This window comes from Miscanthus floridulus, chromosome 9 (genome assembly GCF_019320115.1).
Source record: "Miscanthus floridulus cultivar M001 chromosome 9, ASM1932011v1, whole genome shotgun sequence".
NCBI lineage: Eukaryota > Viridiplantae > Streptophyta > Magnoliopsida > Poales > Poaceae > Miscanthus > Miscanthus floridulus.
In genome coordinates, this window is record NC_089588.1 from 116,476,483 (window position 1) to 116,492,903 (window position 16,421).

The 16,421-nt window shown below is 43.0% G+C and overlaps 1 protein-coding gene and 1 long non-coding RNA gene across 2 annotated transcripts in view; one reads left to right on the forward strand and one right to left on the reverse strand.

The window, feature by feature from the left end:
• The window catches only part of LOC136482737 (uncharacterized), a 251,724-nt gene that overhangs the window by 121,539 nt on the left and 113,764 nt on the right, over positions 1-16,421 (reverse strand). The window lies entirely within an intron of this gene.
• LOC136483926 (histone-lysine N-methyltransferase ATXR6-like) lies at positions 5,642-15,554 on the forward strand. Its single transcript, XM_066481095.1, has 8 exons — positions 5,642-5,763; positions 5,851-6,104; positions 6,273-6,365; positions 13,539-13,759; positions 13,842-13,942; positions 14,205-14,417; positions 14,521-14,643; positions 15,551-15,554. Exons 1-8 carry the CDS (start codon positions 5,642-5,644, stop codon positions 15,552-15,554), a joined length of 1,131 nt encoding a protein of 376 aa, XP_066337192.1.

Sequence of the window (16,421 nt, forward strand, 5' to 3'; positions counted from 1 at the left end):
AAGGAGCAATTCTCCTAATCTTCATATCTTCGGCGGGTGGCTTCTCTTCAATCTCTAGTGCCAACGAATGGCCATGGTTTGGATTCATTAAACCATTGTAGGTCGGTTGCCCATGGTTTGCAAGGTAGGCCGGATGACTATAGTAGACCCTCAAAGCTTCAGCTTCTGTGTTGTACTTTTTGTGTAAATTACCAGGGTAGCGATTGACTTGAGCATAGCAATTTTCCTAGGTTCGATAAATCCCAGGAATGTGACCAACATGCACTACATACCATGCCATGGTTGCCTATACATTTAAGTAAATTAGGCATGTGGTAAGTGGTAATGGTAACTCACTAAAGAAGTGTTACTATTCAAGTTATATGGCCAAACTAAATCTATTTAATGTTCTTTATCATTGACATGATAAAAAATTACCTAAATAATGGGACTATTTATTATTCGGAGATCAGTGTGGTTTAGTAATCATACTTGCTAGCATGCAGCATCATATGTCATTGGTTAATAGTTAGCAACAGGGGTGCTCATGTGAATTTCTCAAGTAAGCAAACATACTTTACTTTGGATAGGCATGGACACCCTAGCCTATAACAAACAAAACATTGAAGTAGGTTGCTAGGAATGCAAATAAAAGCATGTTACTCATCCTCCAAGCAATCCAGGTTACATTTCAAATGAAAATTTTGCAGGGCTGCAAAATCTATTTTACTAAATCACATAATGCACATAAAATACTCACTATACAATCATTGATCATGAGAGAAAGTAAAACAGCTTATTATGTGCATTGCTTTGCTAGTATTGCCTATCGCTACTGCAACAGTTGAGAGATGCTTTTCGGGAATGAAGATTGTCAAAACAACTTTGTCTAATCGCATGGGTGATTAGCACTTAAGTCATAGACTTATTTGCTATCTAGAGAAAGAAGAAATGAAGAAAGTGACCAATGAGGCCGTGGTTCGACATTTCATGACAATGGAAGAAAAAGGGTGTAAATATGATCTCTGATAGGTAATGCAATGCATCTACTATTAATGGAAAATTCTACAGTTTATTTGCTAAATAACTGACCTATCTGTTTTCTTTTCATTTAGTCTAGTGGGATCTTCATCATGGTCACCTGGATCACATATTATGCTAAATGGGGCATGTTTTGTTCATGATTTTGGGATTCTATCAATGATGACTACACTAAAGTGATCAATGTTGTCTTCTTTTTGTTAAATGGTGAGTGTTATGTTTGGACCAAAATCTCATCTGTATTGCTAGAAGTCGAATTTGATATTAAAATATGGTAGTTGCACATTAGTTATGCTATTTTTTATTGAACATCATATCGTTAGTGTAGTTATGAATTACATGGTGCACCCCCAATCATTTTGCTCTAGCTTCGCCCCTGACCAGCAGTACACGAATACCCAAGAAACATAATCACATATTGTCACTTAATGTAGACATAAGTCAACTTTTTTCTTCTTAGAAGTGAATTCGTAAAAATGTGATACACAAACATCCCCCTGGATTCAAGTAAGCAGCAACACCTCTACTGATTCAAGTAAGCAGCAACATTGTGGGACATTTCATCAAACACATAGCGGGCAGTGAGCCACGCACTCACCGTGGGGGTGGAAAGCAGTTGTCTGCGCGTTCCTGAAGGCATCGGTGGTGGGATTGCAGGCGTGGAGGAGGAGGGGCACGCCCAGCGTCGTGGACGAGGAATGAGAGCATGGACGGCGCGGTGCTCTGGCTTGGGGCGGTGGACGGCGTGGGGCGGTGCTCCAGCGTGGGATGGTGGACGTCGTGGGGCGGTGGACGGCGCGGGGTTGTGCTCCAGCGGCGTGGGGGGTGTTGGCGTGGGGTTGAAATGAATTTGGATAATTTCAACCCGTGGCTGTAGCTCATGATTGTTGGTTCTGATTGTAAACAGACAGTGATGGGGTACATCACTACCGGGTCATTCCCCAAACCGGCAGTGATGTGGTGTAGCAGTTAGGTGTTAAGTTAGGTGTTAAGTAGGATAACTTTTAGTTTTGTTTCGAACTCCTCCTACTTGTGCAATGGTTAAGACCCCTCAACTTAGCCCGCGAGACCCGTGTTCGAGTCCCAGGCGGCCCAAATTTTTTGTTATATTTTATAATTTATTAAGCAACCTAAAGGTCAAAAGGAAAAAATAAATAACCCTTGGCACACATCTAATACAAGTGCAGCGGTTAAGTCTCTGAACTCTGCAGCCCAAGACCCGAGCTCGAACCCAAGGGCTGGCACAATTTTTTTAATTTTTTATATATCAATGTTGGTTTTTAAAATAAACCAATAGTGATAACCAGCATCACTGTCGGTTTATTCTCATCAATGCCAGTTTTTTGAAACCGACACTGATGTTTATATATATTAAAAATTTTCTTTTACATACTGAATAAATAGAAGCATATGTATTCCTATGTCGAAATGTCTTGAATTTTTTTGGCAAGCTTGTACACCCAAATTAAGACCCCACACATGATCTTAGGTTTTTCTGATCAGTTTTTTTATTTATTATATTTTTCTATGTGCTGAATGAGATAAAAGAGGGTGAATTTCATCTTGGACCCAATAGAATTTTTTCATCCACCTCCACAAATTCTTATCCCTAGGGCACATTAGAGCACGTGTAAAAGTTTGGCACCATTTCGGATCTTTTCGTGGGTAGACTCAGTTCAACCTATAATTAATTGGAGTCGTCGCGCAGAAATTCAATTAAACCTCAGAAAGTAGCAAATCATCTTTGGAAAATCCAAAACTAGGTGTTTCCATCACACGTGGCATGTAGGTTGTGGGGTTCCGGCCAGGGACAACTTCGGCGCGGGCGGGATTGGGAGGCGGTGATTTGGGCGGGCGTCAGCGGCGGCGGCCACGCCGGGTGCTAGCCTTCGGCGCCGGCTCCTGGCGGTGCCCGACAGCGGAGCCCTGCTAGCGGCGCCCAGCGGCGAAGCTGTGGTGGCGGCACCTGGTGTCGGAGCTATGCTGGCGGCACCCGGCGGTTGCGCCCTCACAAGAGCGAGGTTTTTTTTTCTAAAGTCTGCGTGAGTGGAAAGGGAGTAAGGAACGAAGGGTGGGCAGCCTGTTTTTGTCTTCAGGGCCTACCCCTTCGCCGACACTTGGACAGTGGTTTAGGTAGGATACAACGACACTTTTTTTGTCTAAAAACTTTCGCCAACACTTTATGTGTTGGAAGGAGAAACGCCGACATATAAGTTGTAGCCTTATATTACTATTGCTGATAGTCTTATATTACTATATTGCCGATAGTTTAAGTGACGCTAAAAAGGTAAAGAATTGCCAACACATTATGTGTTGCCAAAACCCTTGATTTACCAACACATAATTGTAGGGAAAGGTGGGTTGTGGTGTAGTGCCTGTAGAGTGAAAAAGAAGCCCTAAATGGTTGGGTTGCTTGATCCATGAAACAGAAGCTTCACTATTATTGAATTCTATCTGGTCTTAGGTTATTTTTAATTGTTGTTGGTTATCTTGCACTCTAATGTATTTTCATTCCTTCTGTACCATGTGCCTTTGATGCAATTGTCAAGAGCTACATGTAGCAAAAGTTCCTAATAGTATGTCATCCATGCCTTTTTGTGTTGTATGTCTGATTATGAAATTGTATTGATTGCATGGCTTTTTGTCACTGTAGCATTGTCTGCGAATATGCCCCTGCGGATTGGAGATTCTAGATAATGAAGAATGTGATTTATGTTAAAATGTGACATGCTCGTTTGCATCATGAGTGCAAAGACCTTCCTTGATATTGGTGACCCTGAAAATGTGTTGAATCACAACATAGTGCTAGAAGTTGCTTGGAATACTAAACGCATGGGAGAAGCAAGAGCAAATGGGTGGTGGTGCACAACTTCATCATGAATACAGTGACGATGACCAGGAGGTGGTGGCGGCGGCCCAGCCCACCCCGACCATCTCCCATCCTGCCCTTGGCTGGCCACCAAGTCACGATAACCAATAGGTTGAGGCCGGGCGGCGGCCGCCCATCCTGCCCTGGCCGCGAGCGCCATGCCCTGCGCCGGCCACACCCCCACGCCTGAGAAGGATTTTTTTTATTTTTTCAGACATTGACACGTGGGGCCTATCCTCAAGGGAAAATCTGGTCATTCCTAGAAAAGGCCCTTGTGTGGATCTGGAGCTGCTTGTTTAGCTAAACAGTTCCCTGGTAGATCTAGGGTGGATATCAGATCCACGTTAGAGTTGATCCATGGTGAATCCAGATCAAGGTTTACTTTTTCCAATGGTTAATCTTTACCATATAGGCCCATAGAATGGAGCATACCTGCAGCAATGCCTTTTCAATGACATATGATGACCCTGATATATATGTGGTTTATGCCTTGTTTGGATGCAGATATATCCACTTCAATCTATGTGTGTTGGGATGGGTTGGTGTAGAATTTATGCCCAAGTATCCACCTCAATCCATGTGAATTGAGTTGTGTTTGTGTAGAATTTGAGTTAAATTCCACACCAACCCACCCCGACACACATGGATTGCGGTGAATACATGGGTATCAAACAAGGCCTTACGGATAGTATACACGATGCACCTCTCCACTGATCAGTGACAATTGAAACTTAACTGGATTCAAAATTCAAAAACCATGGGCTCCTATGGGAGCGGTGGGCATTTGATTTTGGTGACAACAATTACTTGTTGCTACTCATTAATTTTGTGGCAAAAGTTGGGTTGGGCTTGGTCATCCATGGTTTTGTTTAGCAACAGAAAAAGTAGACGAGTTGGCACATTAATTTTTATTTCAGAATTCTTCAACAATATAAGTGCCTGCCAATTTTGATCGATATTTTAGAATGAATTAAAATTCTTCTTTTTCTTTTCCATCTACACAGTGAATACTAGGAAATCCTAGACTCGCTCTCTCTCTAGAATCTAGAATGAAGTAAAGGCAGAAAGATTTTGTTAACTCATGTCAACTCTTTTTCTAAAACATCAATTGAAAGAATTTTGTACATCATATATAATATACAATTTCCAATCAAAACCATGATGCATTGCTCTACCCTAGAAAGTAATAAGCAAAAAATAACCGAGTTTGTAAACCATGTCATAGAAAATGGTAACTTTTTTGTTCTTAAATTTAATATATATCTCGACAAAAGATACTGTTGAAATAAAAGTTGAAAAAGGCATTACTGTAGAAAGAAAAACACGAGACATACAAAAAAAGGAAATGAAAGCGAGAAAAAGAAAGCCGGTGGTATGGTGTGGTGTGGTGAGCGAGAGCCAGAGAGAAACGACGAGAGAGTTCGGCAAGGGCAACGGTCTCCTCGCTCGCTCGCTGGCGGCCGTCACACCTGGAGACGAGAGTGACAGACTGGCCGTAGCAGCCCGCAGCGCCTCACGCGTCACGCGATGCGGCGCAGGCCTCTGGTGGCTCTGACCGCAGCCTTCTTCCCTTCCGCTACACATGACACATCTGCTACCAAAGCGAGCGAGTCCACCATCGACGACCCCCGTTCTCCTCTGTCGTCTTTCCGTCTCCCTCTCGTCAGGCTATCTCGCCCACCGAGAGGAGGAGAGACCGAACCGCGACGCACGCACCCGGCACCTCCGCGCGCTCCTCTCCTATCCGCCGCCATGGACCCTGCCACTCCGTCGTCATCCCCGAGCTCGCCGCAGCTAGGGCTTAAGCGCACGACGGCGTCGACACTGGAGGAGCCCCTGACGCCGAAGCGCCACTGCTCCATGGACGACGTCATGTGCCGGGCGCCCGCCGTCGACGCGCCGCCCCCCGTCGCCCGCGCGGCGTCTACACTAGAGGAGCCCCTGACGCCGCAGCGCTACAGCTCCCTGGACGACGTCATGCGCCGCGCGCCCGCCGTCGACGCGCCGCCCCCCGTCGCCCGTGAACGGGTGTACACCTACTACGAGACGCTCCTCTGCGAGACCTGCGGCTCCGCCGACCGCGAGGACGACCTGATCCTCTGCGACCGCTGCGACCGCGGCCACCACACCTTCTGCCTCCGCCCCATCGTCTCCCAGGTCCCCATCGGCCCCTGGTTCTGCCCCATCTGCACTCCGCCCATCCAGGCCCCCAAGAGTGCGTCTTTGGTCTTTCCCACCCTCCTCGCCATCCTCCATGGCTCCATCTCGCCATTTCCCTCCCCCTCTCTCGTATCTTTTCTTTATCTTCTACCTTGCTGCCTCGTTGTGCTATCGTATCGTATCTCACTGCTTTTCCTACTTTTTTTTTCTGGGGCATCTTTAGGTTTCCCGGTGAACGAGAGGAAGATCTTCAATTTCTTCGGGATTCAGAAGGATGAACAGGATGCCCAGGCCGCCGAATGTAAGCCCTCCAAGGGTAATTCCCCTCATTGCTTGCGCTGGATGATCCATGAAGCAGGTAGCGGCTTCGCTATTGTTGAATTCGTTTTGCTCATAGGTTACTTTTTACTTGTTCTTGGTTATTTTGCATTCTATTATTATTTTTCTCACTCTGTCTAAATGTCCTCGCTCCTACATATATTGTCATCTGTACACCTTCGATGTGCCGAGAGCCATGCTAGCAAAAGTTCCTGTTATTACGTCATTCATGTCCTTTCTGAGTGCTGTATGTTTGATTATGCAATTGTATTGACTGCACGATTTGATGATCGTTGCAGCATTGCGTGCAAATATCAAGGTTTGAAATAGCCGGCTAAGCCATTTAGCTTTCTATGTCTAAAAACAGGCTATAGCCGGATATAGCGGGCTATAGCGGCAGTTAGCGTGCTAACTTGTACATGGAAAAATTTAGCTAAATTCTTCTTAAACAGCTATAGCTGAAGATAGTGGAGGCTATAGCCAGAGATTTAAAACCTTGGCAAATATACCCGTGAATTGGAAACTCTAGGCAACATACATAGAATACATGCATTTTACATTCAAATATGGCGCTACTGATTCATATGTCAAGAACTGTTTATATACTTTGGATAATGAACCCATCAAGATAGTCTCCAAGCTCAAGGCTTAAATATTGGTGACTTGCTCTCCACCTATAATGATTATCTTGGTGAGTTCATTATCCAAAGTACAATCCTTCCATTTCACGATGACCAAACTGTCAATCCCACAATATGAATGATCTCTGAATATGCCGACCTAGACCACAAAAGAACAAGAGCCTCAGGATGCTTAGGTGGAGATAACAACCACAGTTTGTACCAACTAAAATCTCTATTTTATATGGTTTTTTTCTCTCTATGCCATTTGGTGATTATGTAACCCAAGTGAACAAAAACTAATATGGAGCATCACCCTCGACTCTAAGAAGCCTGAAGAGAAGGCAGTAGGCATTGGCATATTTTAAAATCAGTTAATAGTTGTTGTTTATCCTACTTATCAAGTTGTTTTAAGTGAAACATGCCACCCATGAATAATGTCGATTTAATACTATATCAGAAATTCGGAATGTTTTGGAAAGAATCACATATACCTGCATACATCTGACCATGTTTATCTACTGCCCTGAAAAATTGATACTTTTTCTTCTGAAATGCTGCGTTTTGCAGCTCCCTCCAAGCACCCAGCTTGTACAGTAATTTTCTCAGCAGTAACAACCTGCAGCTCAAGTGCATTTTGTTAAGACTATACAGATACCATATGTAAAAGAAAAGGAGTGAAAAAAAAAGTTATCACAAGTCTAGACAATTTGATGTCAAACAAGAGACCTATCAAATAAGCCGCACAAACATTATAAATTTGTTTTATACTTTGTGGCTAATGGATACACATGGTACTGTATAATTTTCTGACATCAGAGATCGTCTTTCAGAATAAATAGTATGAAGGCCTGGGTTTCCATGCTAGGTTGTTAGTAAACTTGGGACCATAGCCACCTGCCTATTTCCAGTTATCTGACGTGTCAAAAATAGATAGCCAAGCAGAGACACACCCTTCAAAACAATATGCCTATAAGTGCTGGAATCTACACATATACATGATCATATAGTAAGGAATGTTTCATTCCAAATTAATTTAATAACGGACCATAATGAATTAATGATTGCAGCATAAATGGCTAACAGGTGCTCCATAATATATAGTTTCAGAATTAGTTCAGTCTCATCAGGAACTCTATTTTCAATAATCAAAAAAGGTATCTTTGAGCTCTTGTATCATTCATTAAACTGAATCAGGATATGATACAGCCAATCAGGATAAACATCACGACTGGATTCACGGACTCATCAGTCCACAACCTCTAGACCAGGGCTTGATATCACCTCCTGCATGAAAATGGAGTAATCAACTCCAACAGTTTACATGTTCAGACCATTTATCTAAGCAGCTAGTATTTAAGTTACCTGCCCATAGTCGTTGATGCCAATAAAATCCAATTTATCACATATGCTAGCTAGGGGAAAAGGGTCAATGAATTAGCTATTGAGACAACAGCAACATCCATATAGACCATATAGGGCCAAGCAACGGCAAAGATTGGCCTGCAAACCACACATCACATACCCAACCAAAACATGGACACACATCCATAAACGCGGTGCAAAAGGGGTAGTTGCAGGAATATAAAAGCATAGACTAATTGTTAATAAATACTAAAGAGTTGTAAGATGATGTGAGAAAATAGCAAGCACATGTTGGTTCGTGAGTGCAAAATGAAATAAATCTCACTTCATTATATGTGAAATTTAAAATGCTGGTGACAAAAAAATGATAGACAATAACTTGCATGTTTAACAGAGGATATCAAACACAAGAGCGGATCTCACAGGCGGAACCTCGGCCACGATCTTGACAGAGCCTGGCAGTGCTGCTCGCCAGGTGACCTCATGAGCTCCGGAATCGTGCTATTCCCAGCGACGTGCAGCCATCTGTTGCCGCTGCGTGGCCCTAACGCTCACGGCTTCCTGAAGGTGGAAGGACGGCGAACGCAGAAGGAACATTGGCATCCATAGTGGCCCCCACAATGGCTGGTCCTTGCGGACCTCCTTGGGAGGTGCTTCAACTGCTTTTCCCTATCGCACAGGTCTGCTGGCTGCCATTCGAGCCCGCGTTGCTATGTCTGCCACGCCTCTGAACACTGATCTTACGCTTGTCCGCGCCGGTGGGTCATGGTAGCGGACATGTCCAAGCCAACAATGGTCTTGCGCCGATCTTTTCGACTGCCCTAACCGCTCCTCCGGCACCTCCTCTGGAGACCATGGCTCCCTACCCCGACAAGCTAGCTGGGGAGCAAGGCGGGGGGGGGGGGGGGGGGGCGGCATCATGTGCGCGATGCCGTTCTGCAAGCAACAGCGCCGGTCAGGCTCCTCCCTCCCCTTCTTGCCCCACTGATGACAGGGACGAGGGATCTGGCGAGGCCCTTCCGCCAAGTGATGACGATCGCACTGTGACTGACAACCGCCGACCCCGGAAGCCGCGACGTGTCATCGATCGGTCTGTGAGCATCGACTAGAGGGAGGAGGAGCTCAGCTGCATTTTTGTCATTTCTGTGGTCACCGAGCGGCAAGAAGATCTGTCTAGGCCCCATTGCAGCTACGATTGCTCGGTGGTTATCGCTCGATGGTTTGAGATATTGAGGCTCTGCTAACCCTACGTCGTTGCGGGCCATCGAGCTTCCTCCTAACCCTGCCAAGCGAGGAGGCAGCGGCGAGGTTCTAGAACGGTGGCCGACCAATCATCGCCTTGTCCTTTTGCCTACATGTCATGTTTTGGACCCGCTTCCTACACTCAACAGAGGCAACTCTACCATTCGCTGTCGAGGTTGAGCCTGTGGTATCCAAGCGCACGCCTGGGAGGTGTCAATGGCGGAGCAGCTCTTGGATGAATTTTGCTGGGTTAGTGATTCCCATCCAGACAATGCCACCCACCAGGATGTTTTCTGAATTGCGGCCTAGTGTTCTTGCCCTGGAAACATTCCAGCAGAGATGGATCTCGATATCATTGAGAGCCATTAGTGGCTGGCAACGAAAGGCAAAGGCGCACGCTAACTAACCCCATTGAAATTGCCATGGTTCCTTTCGATCAACTGCTGGCCACCATCTCCTCCACCAATGATGATCATGGGTGGTTGAGATAGCAATGACACTGGCGTTCTCGGCCAGCTACCATGCTGGCGCAGGAGGTGCCAAGGAGGGCAGCGGTGGCCGATGGAGTGCCTTGTATCTTGGTGCATGCTGGGTTGGGTCCACCGGTGGTTTGCAGTGGGCACGTGGCGGCAGCTTTGGACAAGTCATTGGAGCACGCCCTCGTCCTTCAGCATGACACATCAGATATTAGTGCCAGCATTGATTCCTCGGAGACCCCATTGCCCGTGGCGGCTGTGGCGTCCTCGCCAGCTCCCGAGGAGCCCACCCCTTCAGTCAGCCCAGTTCCTAGGGCGGATATACATGCATGTCCTGGCATTACTGCTGTCTCCCGTTCCCAAATAAAACGCTCCAGTGAGTTGCGTTCGTTTTTTATCGGCAGTGTAATACGTATACTGTAATAATATCTACAGGTTCGATGCACCTGCTAACAGCTAGCAATTGTGATTAGTGAATATTCCTGTTAGTATGCCAGTCACTTCTTTTTGGGTCTTTTATGTTTTGATTGTACAATTGTGTTGACTGCATCATGAGTGGAAACAGGTGGGAAAGCATTACCGGACAAACATTTAATATGGGTTAGTTACACATGCTTTTTAAGTAGTAGCGACAATTTGCAGCTCAAACAAATATTGTGTTTCACTTTCATGATCATTTATGTTTCTATGGATTGACTTATTTCTGCTCCTTGTATTATATGTATCCTCTTGATTTTCTTGGCTGCATTCATTTAGCCTCAATAACAATAGTTTCCGCCTTTGGATGTATTGTATTAGTACACAACGCTCCAGTGAGTTGTGTTCTATTTGTTTGTTTTTTATTTGGCAGTATAATACTGTGATCTCTATGGTCATAGGCGGGAACTGTTCTTTATGGCTAGTACTACCAGATTTTCATGTTAGTATGACAGTGTCTTTTTTTGGGTCTTGTATGTTTGATTGTGCAATTGTATTGACTGCATAGCTTGCCCAATCCTCGCAGCATTTTCTGCAAATGTGCCATGTGAATTGGAAATTTTAGGCAACAAAAAAAGGGGTTTATATTAAAATGTGATGTATTCTCTTACATCACAACTAGAAATTGGCGAGATAGCATTACTGGACATGCCTTTTTAAGTAGTTATGGCAAGTTGCAGTCCAAACAAATCATGTGCTCCACTTTCTAAGTCATTTATGACTGTATGGATTGACTTATTTCTAGTTCTGGTATATCTGTGACCTAGTGTATCTTGGCTGTATTCATTTAGACATAAAAATAGTCCCCGCCTTTGAATTTGTTGTATTAATAAAGGGTCCAGCGAGTCGTGTTCTTTTTTAGTTATGGGAGGCTCAATTACAGTAGTTTTTACAGGTTTGATGCAATAGATAATTACTAGCAGCAGTGAATATCCTTGTTAGCATGCCAATCATAGTCACATCCTTTTAGGTCTTGTATGTTTGATTGTGCAATTGTTTGACTGCATGGGTAGTCGACTGATGCATCATTGCGTGGAAATATACCATGTGAATTGCAAAGTCTAGGCAACAAAGAATACAATTACATCAAAATGTCAAGTGCCCACTTGCATCATGACTGGAAATTGGCAGGAAAGTATTACGGGACCAAAATTTAATCTATGTTAGTCATACATGCTTTCTATGTATCAACGGCAACTTGCGATTCATTTTCTAGATCATTTATGGTTGTAAGGATTTACTTATTTCTATTAGCGGTATATGAGTACCCTCCTGATCATTTTGTCTGCATTTATTTAGCCATAAAGAATAGTTCCCGCCTTTGACCTGTCTGTAACAAATCCATATCTGTGTCATGTATTTGTTCGTTTATGAGTGGTTCAGTTACTTTAATTTATTTGTCTAAAATGTGATCGGTGATGCACAGCTAGTGGTAGTGGTTATTCCTTTTAGTATGTCAGTCACATCTTTATGGCTCTTGTATGTTTGATTGTGCAATTGTATTGACTGCATGGCCATCTGATCTAAGCAGCCTTGCCCTGCAATATCCCCTGTGATTAGGAAATTATAGGCAGCAAAGAGTATGATTCACTACGTCAGAACTACACTTCCCCGCCGGTTCAAAATACCCCATCACTGCCGGATTTTGAACCGGCACAACCATACCGGCAGTGATGAGAGTAAGCTATCACTGTCGGTTCCTACAAACCGGCAGTGTTCTTCAACTTCACTGCCGGTTCTTTACACAACTGGCAGAGTTCAGTTCCACCAACACTGCCGGTTCATAAGACCACCCGGTAGAGTTCATTTCCACCAACACTGTCGGTTTGTGTTTGAACCAGCAGTGTTATCGTACGAATCACTGCCGGTTTGTGACAAGAACCGGCAGTGATGGCTAAGCCAACATTGCCGGTTTGTGGCTCCAGCCGGCAGTGCCATCATTGCCGGTTTGTTGTTACCCGGCAGTGATGTTTACGACAACACTACCGGTTTTCTGCTAACCGATAGTGATGTCACGTTCGCATTTTATTGTTTTATAATTTATTTTAATGGTGGCTGCAATCACAAAATCCTAATTATCGAATAATCTTAATGAAAACATAAGCATAAAATTAAAAGCTGAGAACACATACTCGCAGTTGTAGGCTAGAAGTATGTGGGTTTTGTTCTTCATCTTGAATTCATCGAAAACAGCAATCAATCTCTGTTTCAGGTCTTCCACGTCACATCCTTGGAGGCCTAGACATGTCTTCTCATTGACTCGCAAGGGGTCCAAGAAGCCTATGCTATCCCATTTGCTTTTTAGAATGCAAAATTTTGCTATACACCTACATAAAATCTTGGGAAGTGCTTAAAAGTTAACAATTTGTGTCCGGAGAGAGTAGTTAATTGTAATATCGTGCATGTAGGGTACTTACATAGTCCACAACGTCAACATTTGTGTATCGAGAGAGCGTTTCTGGTATAGCTGGAACATACACTCCCACTCGACATCGAATTTCTCTTTTTCACGATAATTAAAAACATGTGGCGAACGGATAATAACCTCAAAACCAAAGTCCTCTGTCTCTGTTGTTAGCATCTTGTCAGTGAAGTTGCAGAGTTTGCACCTCTGCTGGCTGATGGCCATTGGGCCATATAACCAAAGGTCATCTAGGAATTAGGGGATTAAGGAAGAATTGAGTTGTTATGATTAGAGCCTCATAGGGATGGTGATCAGGCTTATTTCCCTGCCATCATTGCTAGTTAATTTATCTAGATTCACATCTTGACTAGAAATTGGTGGGGATCTAACATTCAGCGTGTGTTAGTTTTGCATGACTTTTAATTAGTAATGGTAACTTGTGGTTGAAACAAATCATGCAGTTTTCTTTTCTAGATCATTTATGGTTGTACAGAAATGGTATAGAGAACAAATATAGATAGATTAAGAACAAAAATGGATGTGCTTGTTTTGGTACTAAATCAAGTAATTAACTTAATGTTTCTTAGATGCAAGGCGAAGGAAGCGTTCTCTTGTGATGCACAAGAAGAGGAGGAGGATACTGCCATTTGTTCCATCTGACGATGGAGCTAGAAGACTCAAACAACTAGCGTCTCTGGCCTCTGCCTTGACTACTTCCAAAACAGAGTTTTGTAATGAACTGACTTATATGCCTAATATGGCTCCTAGATCTTCCAATCTGGCAAGATTGGAGGTAGGCGGTATACAGGTTAGAAAATCTTTTAACATGAAATTCTGTAATAACCATTTGGTGTTTTGTTGTTCTAATTTTGCTCTCCTCGACTTTCAAGGTTCTGCACAAAGAGGATAAGGAAAGTTTAGAGCTATGCACAACCATGCAAAAAAGAGGCAAATTTCCTCCACTTCTCGTGGTCTATGATTCCCAGGAAGGGTACTATCTTGAACTCACTACACTCAGCTAATTACTTATTGGAAACTTGTCTATTTAATTCATAGTTTGTGGTGTTGCTATCCAATTTTACCATTCGTGTGCATGCCACTGGAACTTGTGTGTGCAAGACTGCTTGCAGCGTTCCAGTGTCACACACTATACACACAAATTGTGAGAGCAAAACAGTGGACTCTATGGCATACACACACACTTTTTCCTTTACATTTTTAGTCAGAAATGACGCATGCATATATATTTCCAGTTTCACTGTGCAGGCTGATGGCAACATAAAGGATATGACCTTCCTAGCTGAATATTCTGGGGACGTTGATTATCTAGAGAACAGAGCAAACGATGATTGCGACTGTCTTATGACGCTCCTCCTATCAGCTAATCCTTCACAAAATCTGGTCATTTGCCCTGACAAGCGGGGGAACATTTCCCGTTTTTTCAGTGACATCAATAACCACACACCGTAAGTTGTTTGTTTTGTACCCATAAGTTCAGTTAGCAACTGTTGTACTGTGTTGTCACCTCAAAGAAAGGATGTGTGTATTCTAACTTCGAAACTGTTACAGGGATGGTAAGAAGAAGAAAAATGTCAAGTGTGTGCGGTATAACATCGATGGGGAGAGCCATGTCTTGTTGGTGGCCTGTCGTGATATAGCTTGTGGTGATAAGCTATATTACGATTACAATGGGTATGAGCATGCGTATCCCACACACCATTTCCTCTAACATAACCCCAATAGTTCTAACCTGACCAGTAGTAAAGGAGGCTTGGTGAAACACAGCTTTGCCACCCAAGAGATCATAATGACAGAAATTGATAAGTTCCTGTGAAGTAGTACCCTAATTCAGTTATAGGAGCCAAGAGGAATCATCATTGTCCCTGCACTCAAGATGAATCTTCCCATTATTATTTTTTTTTATTCTAGAGATTTCTACCCCTTTTGTGAGAGTAAATAGTTGTCTATGTGTCTCCTATTTATTAGAATGTTAGAAAATGAAGAAGAATGTTGTAGTAGAGTTAACTATTGTGTTGTTGCTGGTTAAAGGTACATTTCGAGTATTGAGAAATGGATGGATGTGCAGTTGGCCATATCTATAATGTTCTTTCTACTTTTCAACTGTTGTGATTGTGCTCCTTACACACACGTGTAGGATGTGTGTGTTGGTGTGCACTTGTGGCTCTTCTGTCTGGTCCGGTGCAATGTCATTACTTTGCCTAGCAACTTGCATGCCCAAAGCTTATTTTATGGTTGTACTTATGGCCGTATGGGTTGACTTATTTCTGTTGCCAGTATATGTGTATCCTCTTGATTACCTTGGCTGCATTAGTTTAGCTATAAAATTAAAGATTAAAGATTCTTGTCTCTGGCCTTTCTATTATAAATCCATGCTGGTTTTGTTGCTTATTGCTGGATGTATTAATGTTGGCTCCAGTAAGCTGTGTTCCATTCATTTATTTATTAGTGATTCTATTGTTGTAACTTATTTGTCTAAAATGTAATCCACACATGTTAAGAGCTAGTGGTAGCATATATTCCTGTTAGTCAGTCACATCTTTATGGGTGTTTTGTTTGTTTTTGCAATTGTATTGACCAGATGACTAGCTGATCAATGCAGCACTGCATCACTGAGGAATAGGAAATTCTAGTTGACACAGAATATGGTTATGTTAAAATGTGATCACTCACGTCCTGAGTGGAAAGTGCGGTTGATTATACTTTTTAAGTAGTGGCAATCTGCTGTTGAGAAAAATCATACTTTCAACTTGTAGATCATTCATGGATTGTGTGGATTAACAGATTTCTGTTGAGGATTTATGTTACTCACTTAAATCATGACTCAAAATAGGTGGGAAAGCATTACCAGACAAATATTCAATCTATGTCAGTTGTGCATGCTTTTAAAGTAGTAAAAGCAATGTGTTGTTGAAATAAATCATGCTGTTCTCTTTGTACATCATTTATTGTTGTACAGTTTGACTGATTTCTGCTGTAGTTATATATCCACAATTATGTGCATTCATTCAGCTAGCCATAAAAATAATTTTGCCTTTGGTTTTTCTGCATCAAATCTACATTGTGCTGTTTCTATTGATGGTAGTCAGTTTTGTCAATATAGGCTCCTCCAAGCAGTGTGTTTCTTATTTATGAGTGGTTCAATCACTCAACCCTCAAATATAGCAAAATACCTCAGATAGGCTATTATTCAATTGGATTGTAATTTGGGAGAGGGAGTGGGGGTTGTACCTTAGACACATGCTAAGTCTTTTTACTGTAATTACTTTGTTAAGATATCATCATTACACGTCTGATGCAGAAATTCTTGTTAGTATGCTATTATGCTTCATGTTTTTCAGTAGTATAATAATGGCAATTTGGAGTTGAAAAAATCGTGTAGCTCACTTTGTTCATAAAGGTTGTATGGATTGACTGGCTTCTGTCATGGGTATATGGTTCGTGTGTACCCT